This window comes from Marmota marmota, unplaced genomic scaffold (assembly GCF_001458135.2).
Source record: "Marmota marmota marmota unplaced genomic scaffold, marMar, whole genome shotgun sequence".
Lineage (NCBI taxonomy): Eukaryota > Metazoa > Chordata > Mammalia > Rodentia > Sciuridae > Marmota > Marmota marmota.
In genome coordinates, this window is record NW_026000249.1 from 29043224 (window position 1) to 29064839 (window position 21616).

Below are 21616 nucleotides of genomic sequence, written 5' to 3' on the forward strand. Positions count from 1 at the left end.
AGCCCTCTTTTATATTTTATTTAGAGACAGGGTCTTGCTAAGTTGCTGAGGCTAGCTTTGAACTTGTGATCCTCCTGCCTCAGCCTCTGGAAACCAAGGGATTACAAGCACATGCCACTACTCCTGGCTCCCTAACATTAAGATTTGAAGAGAAATGATAGCAAATATATGACACACATCGAAGCAAAACTAATGAAGTTCCTCCCATTAGCTCCTCTTTGACCTTCATCTTCTTCAATGAGTTTTCCTTTCTTTCCCCCTCTCTATCAAAAATTAGCTTTCTGGAAGGAATGTGATACCAGTTGTTTGCACATGAACAGCCATCTTTAACTCAGTATTCCAAAGGAAGTCTTTTCTTCTGTGAAATAAAAGGCTTGTACCCTGTAGTGAGATTACCATAGGATGGGGCACTGCCTTCTAGACTTGGCACTCATTCTAGATGTTTACAAGCCCACTCACCTTCCTCGCTCTGCCAGTCTCTGACTTGTCATACTGAATCCAATATAATTTTTACTTTGAAATTTGCACCAGTACTTTATCTACAGCCCAGAACTGTGGTTCAGAGCTTTGAAAGAACTTAAGAAATCTTCTGGTCCAGCTGAAGTGCAAGGCCTGTTAGTGGTTATTGAACTCAGTTGGGACAGAGAAGGATAATACAGCTCTCAGCTTGCATACTGGGGATATTCCTTTGTTGAAGATCACTATGGGTCCCCTTCCTCCCCACAAAATAGAAGAGGTTATGCTTAGGGTTCAATTTGTGAAAATGTGCTCATTTAAAATGTATAAGGGATAAGTGAAATCTACAAAGACCTGGCTACAGAAATATTTTTATTTCTGGATTATCCCATTTTGCTTCCTTGAGTAGCATAAATAAGCTAAAGCAATGAGAGTTAAGCCTCCTACTTCATTAGCATCCTGGACAGGGAGGGGCCACTGGATATGAGCCTTGTTTTGATGGACAGGAGCTGGCAGGAGCAAGGAGAAGCAGGGAAAGAGCCCAGGGTACCATTTGGTATACTGGTACCAGGACAACAGTCAGGTACCAGCTGAGGGTTCAGATGAGGCCCTGGAATTCAACTTGATTCCTGCTATTTCCCATACAAGAAAGGGTCAAGCAACTCAAAACTGGGACCTCATTCTGGGAATAATCAGAGCCACCATGGCCAGTCCCAACCATCCTGAGGAGGTTTTCTCCAAATAGCTGGATTGAAGGCTACCCAATTCTAGGGAAATTCTTGGGGAAGATGTTATGTGTCTTTGGGTTTAAGAATTTGCTCTTAGATGATCATGGGAACATTATGATGGAAAGAATATACAGAAATGTTTCTTTTATTTCAAGTACATTGGCAGAATGTGAAAAGGGCTGGAGTTAACCTTTATTATACACTACTTCCCCAAACTCCTTATTACTAATTTTCCTTCGTTGTGACCACTTGACTTTATGACTTAGACCACAAAATTCTAAGAACAGGAAACCAATTACCAAACCAAATTAAATGTCATTGTTGATGAAATACTTCAGATGTACATTTAAATGTTATACTTTGATAATATAATTAAACCTTCTACCTAGAATCTTGGGGTTCTAAATAGCTACATTTTCAATACTTTTGGATTGGAACCTTTATGTACAATTTCCTGACCTCTTTTACCTAGGATGTTGCAGAGTTGTCACTATGGATGTTAATTAAAGATCTCTACTGTAGAACAGAGAGCACCCTCAGAAACTTCAAAGGTTTGTAAAGGTTGATTTCATTGTTATTAAAAGGCTGCTGGGTTTACCAAGTTTTGAGGTTTGCTTACTGTATTTTTTTTTTTCTGTCAGGCTTTCATTATTTTTTTCTCTTGCTATGATTACTCCAGTTCTAGCTTCTCCTAGTTTGTTGTGTATAATCTGCTATTAACAGGAAACTTACTAGCAATAAGATTCTTTTATTTAATAGCAATTTCTCAGGCGTTGCTAGGTCTCCGACACCATGGTAGGCACTGTGGAAACATAGGGGATAAGCCTTGGTTCTCCTACCCCTTACAAATCTGAGTCTTTGCTACAATTACAAGTCCCTGCATCAAGTGCAATGCGGAGATGATGGAGCCCAGATGATTCTGGTAATATGGAAAGGAAAGAATAGGACTATCTAACTCAGATGGTTTAAGATCAGCCTACTTTTAAAAGGAGACAATTGTTAGTTCAGACTTCAACAATAGTAGGAATTAACCAGATAGATAAAATGACAAAAGACATTCCAACGAGAGTAAATGGCTGGTGTAAATTAGGAACACAAATCTATACAACTTTATGAAAAATGGGAGTAGGTCAGCCTCAGAGAAGGTCTTTAGATGCTCAATTGAGAGGACCATGAATGGGTTTTAAGGGTAGGAACAGTTTTGCTGCTATTATAATTAGTTTCTAGGTTCCTAATTGCATTGTGGATATGTGAGTTCTCCAAACAGCTGAGTTTCAGATAGGGGAAGTGTAAATATATTTAAATAGATTTTTTTAAAAAAAAATTTAGTTCTTAGTTGTAGTTGGACGTAATACCTTTATTTATTTGTTTATTTTATGTGGTGCTGAGGATTGAACCCAGTACCACGCACATGCTGGGTGATCGCTCTACTGCTGAGCCACAACCCCAGCCCTCTTTAAATGGTTTTTACTTTATGGCACATATAAAGAAGAGGACCCCTTTCTATTTGGAAGACTCAGTGATCAAAGATTCCAAGTGACAGGGAAGTAACTCTTTGTTATATATAGTTTTTAGTTGTAGATGGACACAATTTCTTTATTTTTATTTATTTATTTTTATGGGGTGTGAAGGATTGAACACAATGCCTCACGCACGAGAGGCAAGTGCTCTATCACTGAGCTATACCCCTAGCCCAGGAAAGTAACTTTTGATTTCAAAGTTGATAAATACTAGCAAAATTTCAAAAGCACCTAAAACCACAAGAAAGATTCTTCTGTGAGAAATCTTTTATCCCTTATCTACTCATATTGTATTTTTAAAAGTATTATAATGCAGCTGTGGATGTAGCTCCATGGTAGAGCACTTGCCTAGCATGCATAAGGCCTTGGGTTTAATCCCCAGCACTGCAAAAAGAAAAATATATATTGTAATGTTTACAATAGTCATTTCAAGTAAATCTATTTTAAGAAATAACAATATTTAGGCCGGGCGCAGTGGCGCACACCTGTAATCCCAGCAGCTCGGGAGGCAGAGGCAGGAGGATCACGAGTTCAAAGCCAGCCTCAGCAATTTAGCGAGGTGCTAAGCAACTCAGTGAGACCCTGTCTCTGATAAAATACAAAACAGGGTTAGAGATGTGGCTCAATGGTCAAGTGCCCCTGAGTTCAATCCGTGGTACCCCACCAAAAAAGAAATAACAATATTTTGACTGTCATAAAGTATTTTAATTTTAGAGCATAGAAAATAATAAAAGTTGAATAACTGGCACTCTGGGAATTCAAAATTAGATTTCAAAATACAATTTAGGGAAAAGCTTCATGGACTTTAGAATTACCATGGAGAAAATATCCAGGTAAATCTAATGAATCTACTTTTCCTGTTCAATGAAGATGAACAATAAAATATGGAGCCCATGACATTCTGAATAGTAACAAGATGAAGATTTAGAGTGCTTGCCTAGCATGCATGAGGCACTGGGTTCCAACCCCCATACCACATAAAAATAAACAAATGAAGTAAAGGTATTGTATTCATTTACAACTAAAAATAAAATAAAATAAAGATTTAGAGCAACAGAAACAAAATCATTATAAATGGACAATATATAACATATAAAAGGAACTCAATTCATTTTATTTTATCTCATTTCATTAACCTTGGGGAAGTAATCATCAAATTATTTCTTATCATTGTGCTATATATATATTTTTTTGTATCGGGGTTGAACCCAGGGGCACTTAACCACTGAGCCACATCCCCAGTCCTTTTTATAGTTTATTTTGAGATGGGCCTTGCTAAGTTGCTTAGGACCTCACTAAGTTGCTGACACTGGCTTTGAACTTGCTATCCTCCTGCCTCAGCCTCTCGAGTCAATGAGATTACAGGCGTGCACAACCATGCCCAGCTCATTGTGCTATCTTATCACAGGGGTGATCTGTACATATACCACATTTTAGAGAGTTGGTTTACCAGCAATATTTGTTTAAAAAAGTAACTTAGGATTTTTAGTTGATTGCAAGATCAGTATGAGCCAGTAGTGTTATGTGGTTGTCCAAACCGCTAATGAAATTTAAGGAGCCTGATGGAAAGGTAAGACCCAGAACAAAAAGAAGTGCTAGTCCAATGCCTCTGTGCATGTGGGACTGACTAAATCTGTATTTAGGGTATTCAGTTCTGGCCCTATTCTTTATGCACAGTGAGGAGATTTGAAACCAGTTTATATAAGGCATGGCTCCATTAATCTAGGGAAGTAAACTGGATAATACTTAGGGGGACATGGTAGCTGTCTTTAAGTATCTGAATGGCTATGATATGGAAGGAGGAAAATTACTCAGAGTGACTTTAAAAGTTAGAATTTGGACCCAATGTGTGGAAGTCACAGAAAGACAGATTTCTTTTTAATACAAGGACAATTTTTTAAAGTTTCCTTTTTTTAAAATTTACATGACAGCAGAGTGCATTACAATTCTTATTACACATATAGAGCGCAAGTTTTCATATCTCTGGTTGTATATAGTATATTCACACCAATTCGTGTCTTCATACATGTACTTTGGATAATAATGATCATTGCATTCCACCATCATTAATAATTCCATGCCCCCTCCCTTCCCCTTCAACCCCTCTGCCCTATCTAGAGTTCATCTATTCCTCCTATGTTCCCACTCCCTATCCCACTATGAATCAGCCTCCTTATATCAAAGAAAACATCTAGCATTCGGTTTTTTTTTCCTTCTCCAATGCCATCCATTTACCTGCAAATGCCATGATTTTATTCTCTTTTACTGCTGAGTAATATTTCATTGTGTATATATGCCACATTTTTTAAAATCCATTCATCTATTAAAAGGTATCTAGGTTGGTTCCACAGTTTAGCTATTGTGAATTGTGCTGCTACAAACATTGATGTAGCTGTGTCCCTGTAGTATGCTGTTTTTAAGTCCTTTGGGTATAAGCTGAGGAGAGGGATAGCTGGGTCAAATGGTGGTTCCATTCCCAATTTTCCAAGAAATCTCCATACTGCTTTCCCTATTGGCTGCATCAATTTGCAGTCCCACCAGCAATGTATGAGTGTGCCTTTTCCCCCACATCCTCGCCAACACTTATTGTTGTTTGTATGTATAATAGCTGCCATTCTGACTGGAGTGAGATGATATCTTAGAGTAGTTTTGATTTGCATTTCTTTAATTGCTAGTGATGATGAACATTTTTTTTCATGTATTTGTTGATTGATTGTACATCATCTTCTGAGAAGTGTCTCTTCAGGTCTACAAGAACAAACTTTTAATACTTAAGGAGTATTCCAAAAATGAACTGTCCTGGGACGTAATGAATTCTTTGCCTTTGGAGGAATTAAACCAGAATTCAACCTTTTTTGGGGGTACTATTATGGGAGAATTCCATCATCAGTTATAAGTCTAGAGAAGTTAAAGCTCCCTGCAAACCTGGGGTTCAATGAGTCTGATTAAACTGTGCTCTACTGCCTGACCTTTTCGTCAGTCTTCTAGTCATTGACAGAAAGTTTTAAATTGGCAGGGGGAAAGCAGCATTATTTGAAACTATACTCAATTTTTAGTTTTTCATGTTAATGGAAAGGATTAGCTGGAAAAGAATGCAAAGCTAGAGGAAAACTTATATATAATTTAATTTTAGAAGTTAAGGTGGTAAAAAATGATTTAAGGAATACAACTATAATCTATGGCTCATTTTTAAGAAGATGGTCTAAGTTATCACTGTTTGATGATTTAGCTAAAACCAATTAAGTTGCATGAAATATCCTGTATAATGGATTATTATTATTTTTTAAAAAGTATTTATTTTTTAGTTGTAGGTGGGCACAATATCTTTATTTTATTTTTATGTGGTGCTGAGGATCAAACCCAGTGCCTCAGGCATGCTAGGTGAATGCTCTACCTCTGAGCCACAACCCGAGCCCCAGATTATTATTTTGATATTTGTTATTTGTCAGGTACTTGAATTTAACATCAGCAGTCTTAAAGGACGATTGTTTAAAAAGTTCTGTTGAGCTTTTGCATTTTCCTTTTTGAGAAACCTGGCAGTACTTTCAGATGGATAAGAGAAAGCCCTGACTAAAAGACTGATTGTGCTGGGTGTGGTGTCCCATGCCTGTAATCCCAGTGGCTCAGGAGGCTAAGGCAGGAGGATTGCAAGTTCAAAGCCAGCCTCAGCCACTTAGCAAGGCCCTAAGAACTCAGTGAGATCTTGTCTCTAATAAAAAATATACATACAAAAAAAGGGCTGGGGATGTGGCTCAGTGGTTAAGTGCTTGTGAGTTCAATTCCCGGTACAAAAAAAAAAAAAAAAAAGACTGGTTGTGTATAGAAAGGAGAACTATGCAATCTGCAATACTATGAAATAAAACTGAAAACAAGTAGCATTCTGAGTTGGAGTCTATTGAAAGGAATAATAAAAAACCCCAAATACTTGAATCTAAAATTAGCATACACCTATGTATACTTTCTTTTTAAACTTTTTTCCTTTTTATTCCCAACTTAAAATTGAGATTTTTAAAATGATGCTTCACTTTGGTTAATAATAAAATCATGGGCTGGGGTTGTGGCTTAATGGCAGAGCGCTTGCCTAGCATGTGTGAGGCACTGGGTTCAAGTCTCATCACTACATAAAATAAATAAATAAAGGTATCGGTATTGTGTCCATCTACAACTAAAAAAAAAAATAATAATAAAATCAGTCTGCATTCACATTTGCTTGCTGTCCATAAACATATAGGTTGATGGCCTGAGCAGGATTCTTTGATGAACCAAAAAAGGAAAACACTATGAAATTAAAAATTAGCCATAAATGTAAACCTAACCCACATGTTCTAGATTTGACTTTGGCCAGTACAACTTTTTTTAAAAAAATATTTTTAGTTATCAATGGACCTTTATTTTATTTATGTATATGTGGTGCTGAGGATCAAACCCGGTGCTTCACACATGCTAGGCAAGTGCTCTACCACTGAGCCACAACCCCAGCCCTGGCCAGTTCAGCTTTAAAAGCATCTATGGCCTCAATTATCATCTCCTTTGAAAAGTGTTTTTCTCTCTCTTCCTCCCTTCCTTCCTCCCTCCTCTTCCTTCTTCTTCTTTTTTGGAGCTGGGGATCAAACCCACCATCATGTGCATGCTAAGAACACACTCTACCACTGAAGTACCCTCACAGCCCCAGTCTATTCTTAAGGGACTAAAAGTCTGTTATGACTACTAAGGTATTAAATTCAAAACTACCTAATGGTGCTTTTACAGGGGTGGAGTAGGGTGGAGTGGGGTATGAAACACTGAGGTTGGGCTAGTATTTAGTTTGAAAGTTTTAAACCGAACTAAAAGTGACCAGGTTTTGAAGGAAAAAAATATTAAATGTGGTCTTACCTCCAGCTACAAGTCCAGACTCTCCTAATTGAATAGCTACCCCAAAGCCCCCAAGTTTAACAGGTGCTGAGTTTTCTTTTGAGGCAAGGAGAACACAGTGGGGCTGAAAAGAAAAAGAGACACACAGAAAACAAAGCCAGAGATAAGGATTAGTTGAAGACAAACAATTCAATTCACTCAAAACAGAATAACATAATAATATAGTAACACTTATAAAATTCCTGAATTATTTCAGATACTTGAATTATTTGTCCTATTGCCAATTCTGGCTGACTTCTCCAAAGACTTACCTGTTTTGCCAATCATTTTTAGGAATTATTTGCTTCCAAGATCAGGGTATGGTGCTAAGAATTACTCAGAAAGTACGGATATTCAAGAAATACAGATAACATTTTCTGCCCTTTTATGCAATACTATCTGTCTTTGGTAGTCTAGATGTGTTTCAGGAAACAGATGTGTTACACTTGTGGCCAAAATGTTTCTTATAACCTCTGACTTTACCTAACCTTGTAACCTCTACTTTATACCTTGGCCTTCACCACTAAGGGCCTTCTTTGTCCAATGCTGATTAGTCCTCCTCTGTCCACGCTCTCCTATTCTCTTTCTTTTCTTCCTTCATTCCACTTCTGAGTAAGAGGAGTACCAAACAGATGTTCGCATTTAATGACTTTAATTGAGCTGTGTTCCTTGGGGATGCACTACCCGATCTAGGAATGTCTTTCTGTGGGAGCGGGAAGTGAAGAAGGAGATCACTTGGCCAATCTCTGGTCCAGAGCAAGAAATCCTCCCCAAAGAGTAGCCTGCTTGACCAGGGCCTCCTAGATATCATATGCTTTGCAGTAACAATGACAATTTCTTTGTAGGACCTTCTCAACTATATCTGTCTCTTTATGGAAGCTTATTAGAGCTGGTATCAGGAGAGAATTTAATTGTGGGGACATTTGTTTCTGCTACTGTGTTCCCTAATATGCTTATCACTACATTGACCTGCTCTCAAAATATAGGTTAGTAAAAATAATGAACCTTGTTGTACTGAAATACAAAGTATTTCACTCTCTCCTATACTTTCTCATTCATAAATGGTACAGTTTTAGCTGAGATGATAGTGTTTAAAAGACTGTGCAATAAAATCGAACTGGTATACTCAGATGTTTGAGGATGATACACAGATGTGGAAGGGATCCTCATTTGGCCCAATGAGAGCATCAGGATTCTACTTTGGAAGTTAACTCTTGCTGTCCAAAGAAGTCTTTACAAAGAGTCTAGCACAAAGATGAACCCTCAAATATAAGTGTGTACGAATGTGTGAGAGCAAGAGAAAGAATTAGAGGGAAAGCAAGCAAATGAAGAGTGAGAAAATAGCATGACAAAGCAGTGAGAAGGTTCGATAAGAGAGGGAGAAAATTTCTACAGAAATCAACCATGACGACCACTCTCACTAAGAACTTTCAGTTGGTTTGAGGAGATTGATGACAATATGCTAAATGAGAAAGCAAGAGCCTTAGTATGATTCTAGTGTGGGGCACAGCACATGGGTAAGACTAGGAAAGGGTGGGCATGGTGCAGGAGAATAAAATACAACCTAGACTTAAGCCAAGTCTCCTGGTCATGCCTATGAGAGAGTTTTTTTTTTGTTTGTTTTTTTAAATCACCTTCTTAGGAAGGAGAAGTAGAAGCTTAAATTAGAAGCCTCTAGTACATACTCTTCATAGTTTGTTGACTCTGTATATGCTAAAGTTAATGTTATACTGTAATCCATGTAATTCTCATCATGTAAGGATTCAGTCACAATAAATCCTGAAGTGAGATGAGTCATAAAGTTTGAGCTTAAGATAGAAAATCAAGAAACTCATTGGTAAAAATTAATAGAATGTAGACAGGTGCAGTGGCGCATGCCTGTAATACCAGTGAGTTGGGAGGCTGAGGCTGGAGGATCACAAATTCAAAGCCAGCCTTGGCAACTTAGTGAGACACTTAGCAACTCAGTGAGACCCTGTCTCTAAATAAAATATAAAAAAGGGCTGGGGATGTTGCTCAGTGGTTAAGCACCCCTGGGTTCAAGCTCCATACCACCCCCCCTCCAAAATCAATAGAATGTAAAGCCAGGTAGCATGAAGTGTTATGAGGTAAAATTAAGCCGGTGAGGAAGTGTTACAGGTTTGGGGATTAATAGGCTGCCAGTTATTTTGGGGGAGGGATGTCAGAGAAGGCCTCTTTAAAGAGGTACTATCTGAACAGAGACCAGAATGAAGTGAGAGAGCAAGTCTTGGAGAAGGTACAGAAGATAGTCAATAGGAAGGTCCAGGGGGCTGGGAGGGTTGGTATGTTTGGAGAATAGGAAGGAAGGAAATGTGTGAAAAAGAAAGAGGTAGGAAATGTGGTCTGAGAGATGATCAAAGGCTCTGTCATCTAGGGTCTTGAAGCCATAATCAAAATTCTGGATTTTATGCTGAGCGAGATGGGAAACCACTAGAGATCTGAGCAGGGGTTTGTAAAGGAGCATTCTGCCTGCCCTGAGGAGGAGTGCTTGTAGGAGCCAAGAGCAGAAGAAAGGAGACCAGTTAGGAGGCCACTGCCATTGACCAGGCCAGAGAAGATGGTGATGTGGAGTCAAGTGACAGAAGTAAAGATGATAAGTGGTCAAATTCAGTTTATGTTCAGAAGGTAAAGCCGACAGGAATTGCTGCTGGATGTGGGTGTGAAAGAAAGAGACAAGTCGAGTGTGACAGGTGGGTTTTTGTTCTAAGCAACAGAGTGAAAATGAAGATACCATTTGTTGAAATGGGCAATCCTGAGGGAGGAGTGTGTAAGGGGAATGAAGAACATGCTCAATACACATTGAGCATGGGATCATATGAGATGGGGGGTGGAGGGGAGGCTGGGGTTAGCAATGAAAATTTGGGAATCCCCAGCATGTTCAGGGTTATTTATAGCCAAGACAATGATAATAAATTAAGTCTAAGGGAATGACAACTGATAGGGAAGAGGTTGGGGAACTGAGCCCTGGTGTGTACTTATATTTGAGAGCAAGAAAATAAGAATGTTCTAGCAAGACATTGCTAAGAGAACGACCAGAGACTGAAGCAGGAGGAAAATCAGAATTTGGTGTCCTGAAGCTAAATGAAGAAGCTCTTTTGAGAAGGAATGATTAATAGTGATCGATGTCACTAAGGCCATTTAAGTTGAGAACTGAGAACAGATGATTAGATTTGGCAACTTGGAAGTCACTGGTGATCATGATAAGAGTGTCATTAGTGGCATGATGGAGACAAATATCTCCATTGAACCAGGTTCAGGAGAGAATGATGTGGGGAGACTAAGTATAGACACTTTTCCAAAGTTTTGCTGTATTAGGAATGGAGAAATGGGATGTAACTAGAAGAGAATGTGAAGCTGTGGAAGTTTCTTTCTTTTCTTTTTAAAAATTTTTTTAACATTTACAAGTGGAGGAAAATAGATTAATAAAACTCCAGGTGTCATCACCTAGCTTTGACAATTACTGCCATTCTGCCATTCTTGAATGGCCTATCCCCTAACCATCTATTTATTTATTTTGCACAAGTACTTAAAAAACAAATCACCTCATTTCATCTTATAATTCAGCATTTTAACAGAGAATTTAAAAATCACCATGGTATCATTATTGCATTGAATAAAATAAGCAGTATTTTAAAAATGTCATCTAATACCCCCACATTGCATTTCTCTCAACTATCTCAAAAACGTTTATTTTTTTTATTGTGAGTTGGTTCAAAATGGGATCCAAGGTCTTTAGATGTCTGTATTAGAGATCCTGCTATTTGTGTCTATTGTTTAAGTGTTCATGCCATTGACTTAAGATACTAGGTGATTTCCCCCATGGAATCCCCCACAATCTGTATTTGGTTAATGGCGCCCACATGATGTCATTTAATATGTTCCTTGCCCTCTTGCATTTCCTGTCTATTGGTAGCTAGATCTAGAATTTTCATTATATTCAGATTCAATTTTAGTTTTATGCCCTGATACTTCACATGTGGGGCAACTATTGCATTGCCTCAGGAAGGATATAAATGTCTGATGCCCTACTTTTTAGTGATAGGATTCAGTGGCAGGATCAGGTTATTGTCTGCCCAATCCATCATGGTTTCATGCTCCATCAATTTTTCACTCAATAATGTTGGCAGCCATTGATGCCTAGATCTGTAATCTGGGGTTCCAAAATGGAGGTTTTCCTCACCATTTTTTTGTAAGAACTATTAAAGATAGAGAAAATGAAAAGAATGCTATAGTAAATAGCCACTTACTCACCACCTAGATTCTCCAATTGACATTTTTTATATTTGTTTTTATCAACTATCTATGTATGTCTAACCTATCATCAATTCATCTACTGCTGGGCATGGTAGAGCACACCTGTAATCCCAGTGGCTCTAGAGGCTGAGGCAGGAGGATCAAGAGTTCAAAGCTAGCTTCAGAAATTTAGCGAGGCCCTAAGCAACTCAGTGAGATCCTGTTTCTAAATAAAATATACAAAAGGGCTGGGATATGGCTTAGTGGTTGAGTGACGCTGGGTTCAATCCCTGGAACCCCCCCCCCCAAATTCCATCTTAATTTTTATTACACCTCAGCCATACATGTTGTTAGAATGTAATATGTGTTAAAATTGCTTAAGGTATGGGCTGGGGTTGTGGTTCAGTGGTACAGGACTCACCTAGCATGGGTGAGGCACTGGGTTCAATTCTCAGCACCACATAAAAATGAATGAATAAAATAAAGGTACTAGTATGGCAACATGTAAATCAATGGATGTGTAACTGATATGATTCTGCAATCTGTATACGGGGTAAAAATGGGAGTTCATAACCCACTTGAATCAAAGTGTGAATCATGATATGTCAATAACTATGTAATGTTTTGAACAACCAACAATAAAAAATTAAAAAAAAAACAATAATACATAAATCAATTGTTTCACACCAAATCTTTATGATATAACTTATTTGTAATCTAGAATTTTGTTCAGTCAACAGAATAGAATTATTTCATGATATGTTAAAACTATGGTTCAGGGAACATATGTAACAGTGTAGATATCACAGATTCTGTCGAATAGCTGCCAAGGTGTAACCTGGGGAAAGGTATTTTTACCCTGCTGAGCTTTGGTTTTTCAATATATGACTAAGGCTGTCTACCTCAAGCAGCCACTGGTGAATTAAGTAGATTAATGAACTTTAAGGACTTGGTAAGGTGCTTGACAAATAGTGAGCATTATTAGAATTGATACAGCAAAATTCTAATCCACATAGAGAATTAGAACAATTCATAGTAGTTTGTTAAATTTCGTCTGAAGCCTATGTTCTTACAAATTCACCTTTCAAGCTCACTGTGCCAGACCTTACTGCCATTCTGTATTTTCTGCTCATTCATTTCATTGTAATTTCCACTGGATTATAAATTTCAGTGGGGTAGATACTGTGTTCCTCTTATTTGATTATAGCTTCAACACCTGTAATAATATCTGACATATAACAGTTAAAAATAATAACCATTAAATAAATGAGAGCTAGATGACATATAATAATATTCTTGAAGAAATTTTAGTTACTACTATCTTCGGTAGTGTTGAACTGACCTTCAAGTATCTCAGCTTTTAAAATATTTCTATTATCATCAGATACTGTAATTAATAACAAATGCTACTAAAAGTATGTTTTTTAACCTTTATGGAAGTAAAATATAATAACACTATATTCTTTAATGGAATTTTTTACCTCTTTGCACAATAAACCAGAGTTAAAAAAAAAAATAAAGGTATTATGTCCATCTACAACTAAAAAAATTGCTTAAGGTAGAATTTACATACCACAAAATGCACCATCCTTAGTAGAGTTTTGAAGAATGGCATACGTCTGTGTAATCCAAATGCTTATTGAGATATTATCATTATCCCAGAAATCTTCCTTATTCCCTTCCTATTTGATTTCTGCTGTCACCCCCCACACAGTGCAAACCGCTAATCTGATATTTTTTCACCATAGATTTGTTCTGCCTATTTTAGAACTTCATATATATGAAATCATGATATGCACTCTTTTATGTAAGACTTTATTTCCATCAGTATGTTTCTGAGATTCATCCATTCCATTGTGATTAGTAATTCATTTTTTAAATGCTAAGTATGAAAATACCAGTTTGTACAATCTCCTGTGGATGGGCATTTGGGCTGTTTCTTGTATTGTTTTGTTTCTGATATTATGAATAAAGATGCTATGAAGTATTTCCAGAATAGCAAGTTGTTTTCTTTTTTAAATATGTATTTTTTAGTTGTAGTTGTACACAATATCTTTAATTTTTTTTATGTGGTACTGAGGATCGAACCCAGGGCCTCGCACTTGCTAGGTGAGTGTTCTACCGCTGAGCCACAATCCCAGCCCCAGCAAGTTGTTTTCTAGGCAACCTTCAAAAGTGACCAATGAAGATGTTATTTGGTATTGTTATGAACTTATAGTTTTCTATATTTGATATATTTTAATCAGTTGTTGCCCTTTTTCATTTTGATGTTTAAATTGTCCTGTGTTTAGGCAGTGGGAACCCCTTTAAGTCAGTTTTCTCCTATTTCCTTTCTTAAGATTCTAGGAGGGGGCTGTGGATGTGGCTTAAGCGGTAGCGCGTTCGCCTGGCATGCGTGCGGCCCGGGTTCGATCCTCAGCACCACATACCAACAAAGATGTGTCCGCTGAAAGCTAAAATGAATATTAAAAAAAATTCTCTCTCTCTGTCTCTCTATCTTTAAGAAAAAAAAAAAAAGATTCTAGGAGTTTGTTAACTTATTTGCTTTCAGGACAAAAATGATGTCCCAGGCATCATCCTGTTCATTTCTTGTCCCAGAATCAGCCATTTCTTTTTACTGGGAAAAGGGTTTTAAAACCATAATGTGGGTACTAGACATATTATTACTACTGAGTTATCATTGCTTTGAGCTTTCAGTGGACAGAGCTACAAATTATGTATTTTTTAAGAAGGAGAAAAATAAATTACAAATTTATACTGATGTTATTCCTACTCAATTACAGGGTTTTTACTTCTTTGACTTGGCAAGTCATCCTGGTACCTAATGGTATTAACACAGTTACTCATTTGCTTTGTCCTTCAGCGTGTGTATCAAGTTTTAAAATAATAATATCTGAGCCGGGTGAGGTGGTGCACACCTGTGATCCCAGTGGCTCAGGAGGCTGAGACAGGAGATCACAAGTTGGAGGCCAGCCTCAGCAAAAGTGAGGTGCTAAGCAGCTCAGTGAATCCCTGCCTCTAAATAAAATGCAAAATAGGGCTGGGGATGTGGCTCAGTGGTCAAATGCCCCTGAGTTCAATTCCTGGCACTCCCCCAAATAAAATAAAATAACAGTATCTATATCACCAATAACAAAACCACTATATTCTGGTTACGATTTCTTTGTGGTTCCTTTGGTTCTTAAGATATATTCTATGAGATAAGCCTAGTCAAAATAGTGTCTTACTACTGAGTAAAGAAAGAATCCATGAGTCTATGAAGATATAAATATGTAAGGAAATAAATGCATGAGGGAGAAGGAAAAGCTTTTCTTTAAGTAGAAAACCAATTAAATGTAGAAGAAATGCTGGAATTAGAAAATCATCATTTGGCAGTTTTCATCATCCTAACTGATTCAGGCAAGAATCATAAAGGATGCTGAGTAGTGGGTGAAAGTTTGACAAATGAGGATATTTACATAATTCCAGAGAATTTCCTATGATACTTATTAATTACAGAAGATAAAATAGTAATTTTACAGGGGAGAAATCTGGCAGAAACTAGCATAGTTAATCCTGCTAGTACTGGGACTGGTGGATAGTGTAAACTTACTGATAGGTTTTGCTGAGAAGAACTGAGTAACATTGCTGTAATGTTCCTGCCAAACCAGATCTCATCATGAGGAAACTGCACCTACCCAAACTGAGAGGCATTCTAGAAAGTAACTGGCTAATATGCTTCAAATGTAATTCTGGATTAAAGACATTAAGTGGCTGGGCACCACTTGTAAGCAGCTCAGGAGGCTGAGGCAGGAGGTTTGTAAATTTGAGGCCAGCCTCAGCAATTTAGTGAGGCCTTAAGCAACTTAGTGAGACCCTGTCTCTAAATAAAAATTAAAAAGGGGCTGGGGATGTGGCTCAATGGTAAAGTGCCTCTAAGTTCAATCTCCAGAATGGGGCGGGGAGGAAAAGGTGTTAAGTGAAAGTAAAGAAATACAACAGCTAAATGCAGTATGTGATCTTGTTTTTATTTTGCTACAAAGGACATTATTAGGGCAATTGATGAAGTTGGAACAAGTTCTGTAGATTACATAATAGTAGTCTTTCAACGTAAATTCCCTAATTTTGATTATTATACATTAGCCATATAAAAGAATTTTTTTTCCAGGAAATACAGACAGGTGAGTAAAGAATGAGAGATTGAGAAAGATAAAAAATGCAGAAAAATGTTAACATGGGGTTAACATCTTAGTGGAAGATATCTAGAATTCTTCCTACTGTTCTTGTAACTTTTTTGTAAATCTAAAATTATGTATGAAAAACCCCATCCTATTTTAAAGCCACTTAAAATAATTCTCCTTGTGGTTATGCTTTCACTTTGTGATGTAGTGAGGTTCATTTGTTTTAATCATATTTGGGCTTAATTTGGTGTTTTAATTCTATAAAACATGTCTATGGTTCTTTATTAACTTTTGGCTTATCCTTCAATGATAGGATGTCCAAATAAGGAATATTTTTAAGTAAGAAAATACATAGAATACTTAAATAATTTCATGAATATATCCTAGAGATAAAAGGGAAATTCTCTTCTGAATGCTTCTATTTTCTAAGTGAAATAAGAAGCAGTCTGGTTGGTATAGGGAAGGAGAGGGGGTTGCCTGCAGTCTGAAAAGAGTGAAGGTGTGAAAAAGGATTTTTGAAGAATAGAGAATGAATTGACTAAGAAAGTGGCTCTGAAACTTTAGCATCTGAATCACAGATTGCTGGGCCTCATTCCTAGAATTCCTGGCTTCATGGGTCTGGGATGAGGTCAAGAGTATGCATTCCCAATAAGGTCTTTTTTTCTTTTTTAAAATTTGTTCTTTTTAGATAAACATGGCAATAGAGTGTACTTTGACTTATCATACGTACATGGAGTATAACTTCCCATTCTTGTGGTTGTGCATGATGTGGAGTTTCACTGGTTGTGTATTCATATATGAACATAGGAAATTCCTGTCCAATTCATTCTACTGTCTTTCCCATTTCCATCCCCCTCCCTTCCCTTCATTCCCTTTGTCTAATCCAATTAACTTCTATTCTTCCCTCCCCCTTATTGTAAATTAGCATCACATATCAGAAAGAACATTTGGCCTTTGGCTTTTTGGGATTACCTTGGTTCACTTAGCATGATAGTCTCCAGCTCTACCCATTTACTGGGAAATGCCATAATTTCATTCTTATTTATGGCTGAGTAATATTCCATTGTGTATATATACCACATTTTCCTTATCCATTCATCTGTTGAAGGATACGTAGGCCCAACAAGCTCTTGATGCTTCCAGACTAGCTACTGGTCTGGGAGCCATACTTTTAGAACCACTGGACCAAGAAAATACACCAGGATTGCTGGCAGCACAGGAGCCCACTTAAAGTTTGTGGTCATGAATTTGGAGGGAGTCCAACCAGCATGATTATGTGTTTGTACCCCAAAATCCTCATTTTATCTGGTAATTTTCAGGCCTGGAGGAGGTGGCAAGCTGAATTTCACCAGGGTTGGGATTTAGATAAAGAGAGGATGGGGACATTAGTAACTGAAGTCACTAAATAAGCATATACACTTATTTCTTCTTTTCTTTCTTCACATGAATAAAAAGCTTACAATACCAACAAAAGAGAGCCGGGAAGGATGGAGAAGAGGATATACAGGAATAAGCTAAAAACACAAAGTACAAAGTTCAAAATGAACAGCAGAAAGGTCATATAAAGAATTAGAAAAAGATTTATACTCAAATAGCATGTTAGCTTTGCTGATCAATGTTGAGAAAATATGAGAAAACTAAAGATTTAAAAAGCAATTAGTATTTTGAAAAGGGATGGCTTAGGTATGATAAAAATAGGGCAATATAGAAAAAATATTTATGCTAGATTTTATAGACAGAATTCTAATAAGTAAACACCTATTTTTGCCATTGAAAAATCTTGCCAGGATCTTGAAGAGATATTTGCACACCCATGTCCATTACAGCCTTTCTTTTTTACAATTGCCAAGAGGTAGAAGCAGCCACATGTCCACTGACAGATGAATGGATAAGGGAAATGAGATATATCCATACAGTGAAATATTATAAAGTCTAATTAAGGAAATTCTGTCCCATGGTATAACCTGGATGAACCTATGCTAAGTAAAATAAACTCATCACAAAAGGTCAAATACTATATGATTCCACTCCTGTGAAGTATCTGGAACAGTCAAAATCATAGAAATATAAAGTAGAATCATGGCTACCAAAAGGGTGGGGGAGGGGAGAGGGGAAATCAATGTTTACTGGCTATAGTTTCAGGTTTGCAAGATGAACAATTTCTAGTGATTTGTCTCACAATAATATCAATATACTTAAAATTCCCGAACTACCCACTTAAAAATGATTAAGATGGTAAATTCAATGTTGTGTGTACTTTACCAACATAAGAAAAAAGTATTGCCAGACCTATACAGTATTCATCTTCCTTCTCAGTGGTTCAAAGAGGAAGTAAGAGCTACAAAATATTTTCATTCTAGCAATTTAAAAACATTGTTCCATGTATTATATTTATAACCAACTAAAAGCTCTGGAGAATATGATGTTCAGAAGAGCGTACCCAGAAATAATTAGAATGTTAGCTAAAGCTCAATGCATTAAATATGATTTAGTTAAACCAAACTGCAGGATAACAATTATGAGGATAAAAGTCAACTCCTCATTCCAAATGACAAAAAAAAAGGGAAATGACACTGAACTGCAGGGCCAGCAGTTACACAGATGAACAGATAGTGGTTAAATGCTGGACTAGGACCAAAACAAAGACTGCAGAATCCCATCATTATTTTATTTTAAAACATAAGAAATTGTTTTAATTTACTTGGGTGAGTTTATTGGTATGCTAGACAGGAAAGACTAGCATCCCAAATCTCATCTTGTCCTAACATCATAAAATTGTTTTAGAAAATAAATCCAAGGTCTTAAAGGAATACATGAAAATATATTAAAATAATATACAGATTAAAGAAAAAAAATTAAACAAAAATGTAATAGTAATATTAGTAAAATTCAGTATAGGAAGGCTATTCTATGTGAATACTGATTTCTAAAATGAATCCAGAAAGAAACAGAAATTCAACACTGGTGCTTTAAAAGTCCAAGATGATAGCATATTATGTATCATTTCTTAGGAAATTCAGAAAATACTTAGATCTTCTTATACTTTATAGAACTTTCATTTTATTCTAGGAGTGAGGGAAACTTTCTCCAATTTTCAAGTTGGAAGGTCTTCGTGAAGAAGAGATCATTTCCTAGAGTTAAATGTGGACTGAACTTGAAGTTGTTTCAGGGTGGTGGGACCTTTCAATTATCTTCAAAAGAAGTCTAAGGGTTGTCACTTTGAAAAAAGAAAGAAAAGGGGAAAAAGAAACCCTACCACCACAGGCGAATAGAAAAAAGAAGACAACCCCAACCAATTACACCACCACCGGATGGAGGAACCCAGCTGACACAAGCAGTCTAGGGAAGCTTGGGGTTTAGCTCTTTTGACTTCAGGAAAGACTGAACTGTGAGTATTCATTGATTTTTGAACTATATAAATGAGCTTTCATTTTAGTTAAAATTCGATTATCTGAGCATTCAAAGTGAAACCTGATTCATACTGATAAGGCTACTTTGGTACCAGCAATTCTGTTGCTTTTAGAGGTACTGAGTAAACATTTTGAAGGACACCTCTGCCTTAATTTCAAATGAGATGGTGTTATTCCTTCTTTAGGACACCTATTATTGAGATAGTCGCACTGCTTGTATTGTCTTTGTAGAGTACCACAAAGAGCTGCAGATCTACTTGAATCAAGCTATTTTCTCATGCTATAAGTTTTATTTGTAACATAGTAGAAATTATCTATGACTTCTTGACTTTACTAAGTTACGGCGCCTTCTTGCTTGAAATTATAGTATTCTTTATTATGTTATTACTACTTTATGGTAATTACCAGGCCAATTAAAGTTTAAGTTTGGTGTTTTAGAAGTAAATAAGGTGAATATTAAAGAAAAGAGAAAGAAAAATACTCTGTAGTTAATTCAAATAACGAAAATCAACAAATTTCTTTTGATAGTTCAAACTTAATAGACTCCTAATAGTATTATTTCCAAAGTAATGTGCTCTTGATATTTCCTTCTGTATACATCAGTTAAAGCAATTTTTGAAGCATGGCCTGAATAGATTCAAGTCATTATCAACACAGCTGTCGCAATCAAACAGGTATGTATTTCAGCATAGTAATGTGATGTTTATATAAACATGCCCAAAGTGCATTTAAAAAGCTTCTGCTTATCTGGAGTCACAATGGAATCTGTTGGGTTCTTTAGGGACAGCAGTTTTTACCAGATCCAGCTGAAAACAACTGCTAGAGGTAGAAGTAGGGTGGTGGTGGTGGTGGTGGTGGTGGTGGGAAGGTACAAGCACTAACACAGAGTTGCAAACTTAGGAACAAGATTTACCAAGTAACAAATACTATCTAGTATTAGAAAACTACTGTGATAAGATGCACTCTTGTAATCTGAATTACTTAGGAAAGCTGAGGTAGGAGGATTGCCAGTTGGAGGCCAACCTGGCCAATTTAGCAAGACCCTATCTCAAAATAAAAACAGCTGGGGGTGTGGCTCAGTGATATGGCACTTGCTCAGCATGCATGAGGCCCTGGGTTCCATCCCTGGTACTGCCAAAGGGGAAAATAAAAGAAAAAGAAAACTATTGCATCCTCTTCAATACAGGACCAGGGTCACAAGTAAGGTTCACTGGAAAATTCTGTGAATAAAGTGGTTTGGTTCTTGTCTTCACTGGCAATTCTTAACACATTAAACAAGTAGTTTCAAAAATATCACTAAATGGCCTTATGAATAGTGAGTGATTGACACTGTAATGAGCCAATAGAGTAGGAGGCAAAAATCAGCCACTAAGTTTAAAACAGAATCTAATATGTTAATTTGTTAATAATTGGATGCTAGCCATCTGATACATAGCAATACATGGTGGCTACTATTACTATTTAAATAAATGTATTGCTTTTCCTTTATTCTCTTTGAGACTAAGCAAAACCAGAAAAGTTTACTGATGGTCTTGTTCAACTGTTATTTATTTATTTTCCTCACAGAATAAAGCTGAGGCAAATGGTTTCAGAATATGTGCTTTGTGCTAACAGCTTTCTAGAAACTCTTGATTATGGCCACTGGACCTAGAAGTGTTGAGGAGATATGTTCTGGGAGATGATCTGGAATACTTTGTGATTCAGTAAACTGCATTTATTTACTTACTATAATGCACATAGCAACTAAAAAAGATCAACAATTTTTCAAAGGAGCAAAGCTAGCTGGCATAATCTCTTCTTAAAACTGCTTGGGGGAAATAATGTTAAAGGATTCACATCAAAATATTGCTAATAGAACTCAGCATTAATAAGGAAATGGTGATAAGGAGTGAGGTTTTGTAAAAAGGATCATGGGTTCTCAAAAGTCTGATCTGAGTCAACTTAGGCTTGGCCATATAAGAGCTGTGTGGCTATGGGCTAAGGTCCTAACCTGTTGATCTTTCAGAACCTCTTTTGTAAATCCTATCTCACACAGTTGTTGTAAAGAATATGTAAATTAAATAAATGTGCTCAACACAGGATTTGGTACATAGCCGGTGTTAAATAAATATCATTGATGGTTTGGCTGTCTAGCTCAGGGGTTCCGTTTTGACTGTACATTAGACTCCCCCCACAGCACCTTTTTTTTTTTTTTTTTT

The 21616-nt window shown here is 36.9% G+C and overlaps 2 protein-coding genes across 13 annotated transcripts in view; one reads left to right on the forward strand and one right to left on the reverse strand.

The window, feature by feature from the left end:
* Cask (calcium/calmodulin dependent serine protein kinase) overlaps window positions 1–21616 on the reverse strand; it is a 224306-nt gene that overhangs the window by 124205 nt on the left and 78485 nt on the right. For all 9 annotated transcript variants that reach the window (XM_048796316.1, XM_015488115.2, XM_015488113.2 and 6 more), the window contains exon 4: window positions 7577–7679. In XM_048796316.1, coding sequence (XP_048652273.1) covers window positions 7577–7679 — 103 coding nt within the window. The remainder of the gene's footprint in view (window positions 1–7576; window positions 7680–21616) is intronic.
* The window catches only part of Gpr34 (G protein-coupled receptor 34), a 7962-nt gene continuing 5501 nt past the window's right edge, over window positions 19156–21616 (forward strand). The window contains exons 1-2 of one of the 4 annotated variants that reach the window (XM_048796317.1): window positions 19156–19396; window positions 20022–20092. The gene's annotated coding sequence lies outside the window, so the exon portion shown is untranslated. The remainder of the gene's footprint in view (window positions 19397–20021; window positions 20093–21616) is intronic. The other 3 variants (XM_048796318.1, XM_015488117.2, XM_048796319.1) reach the window with 3 other exon arrangements.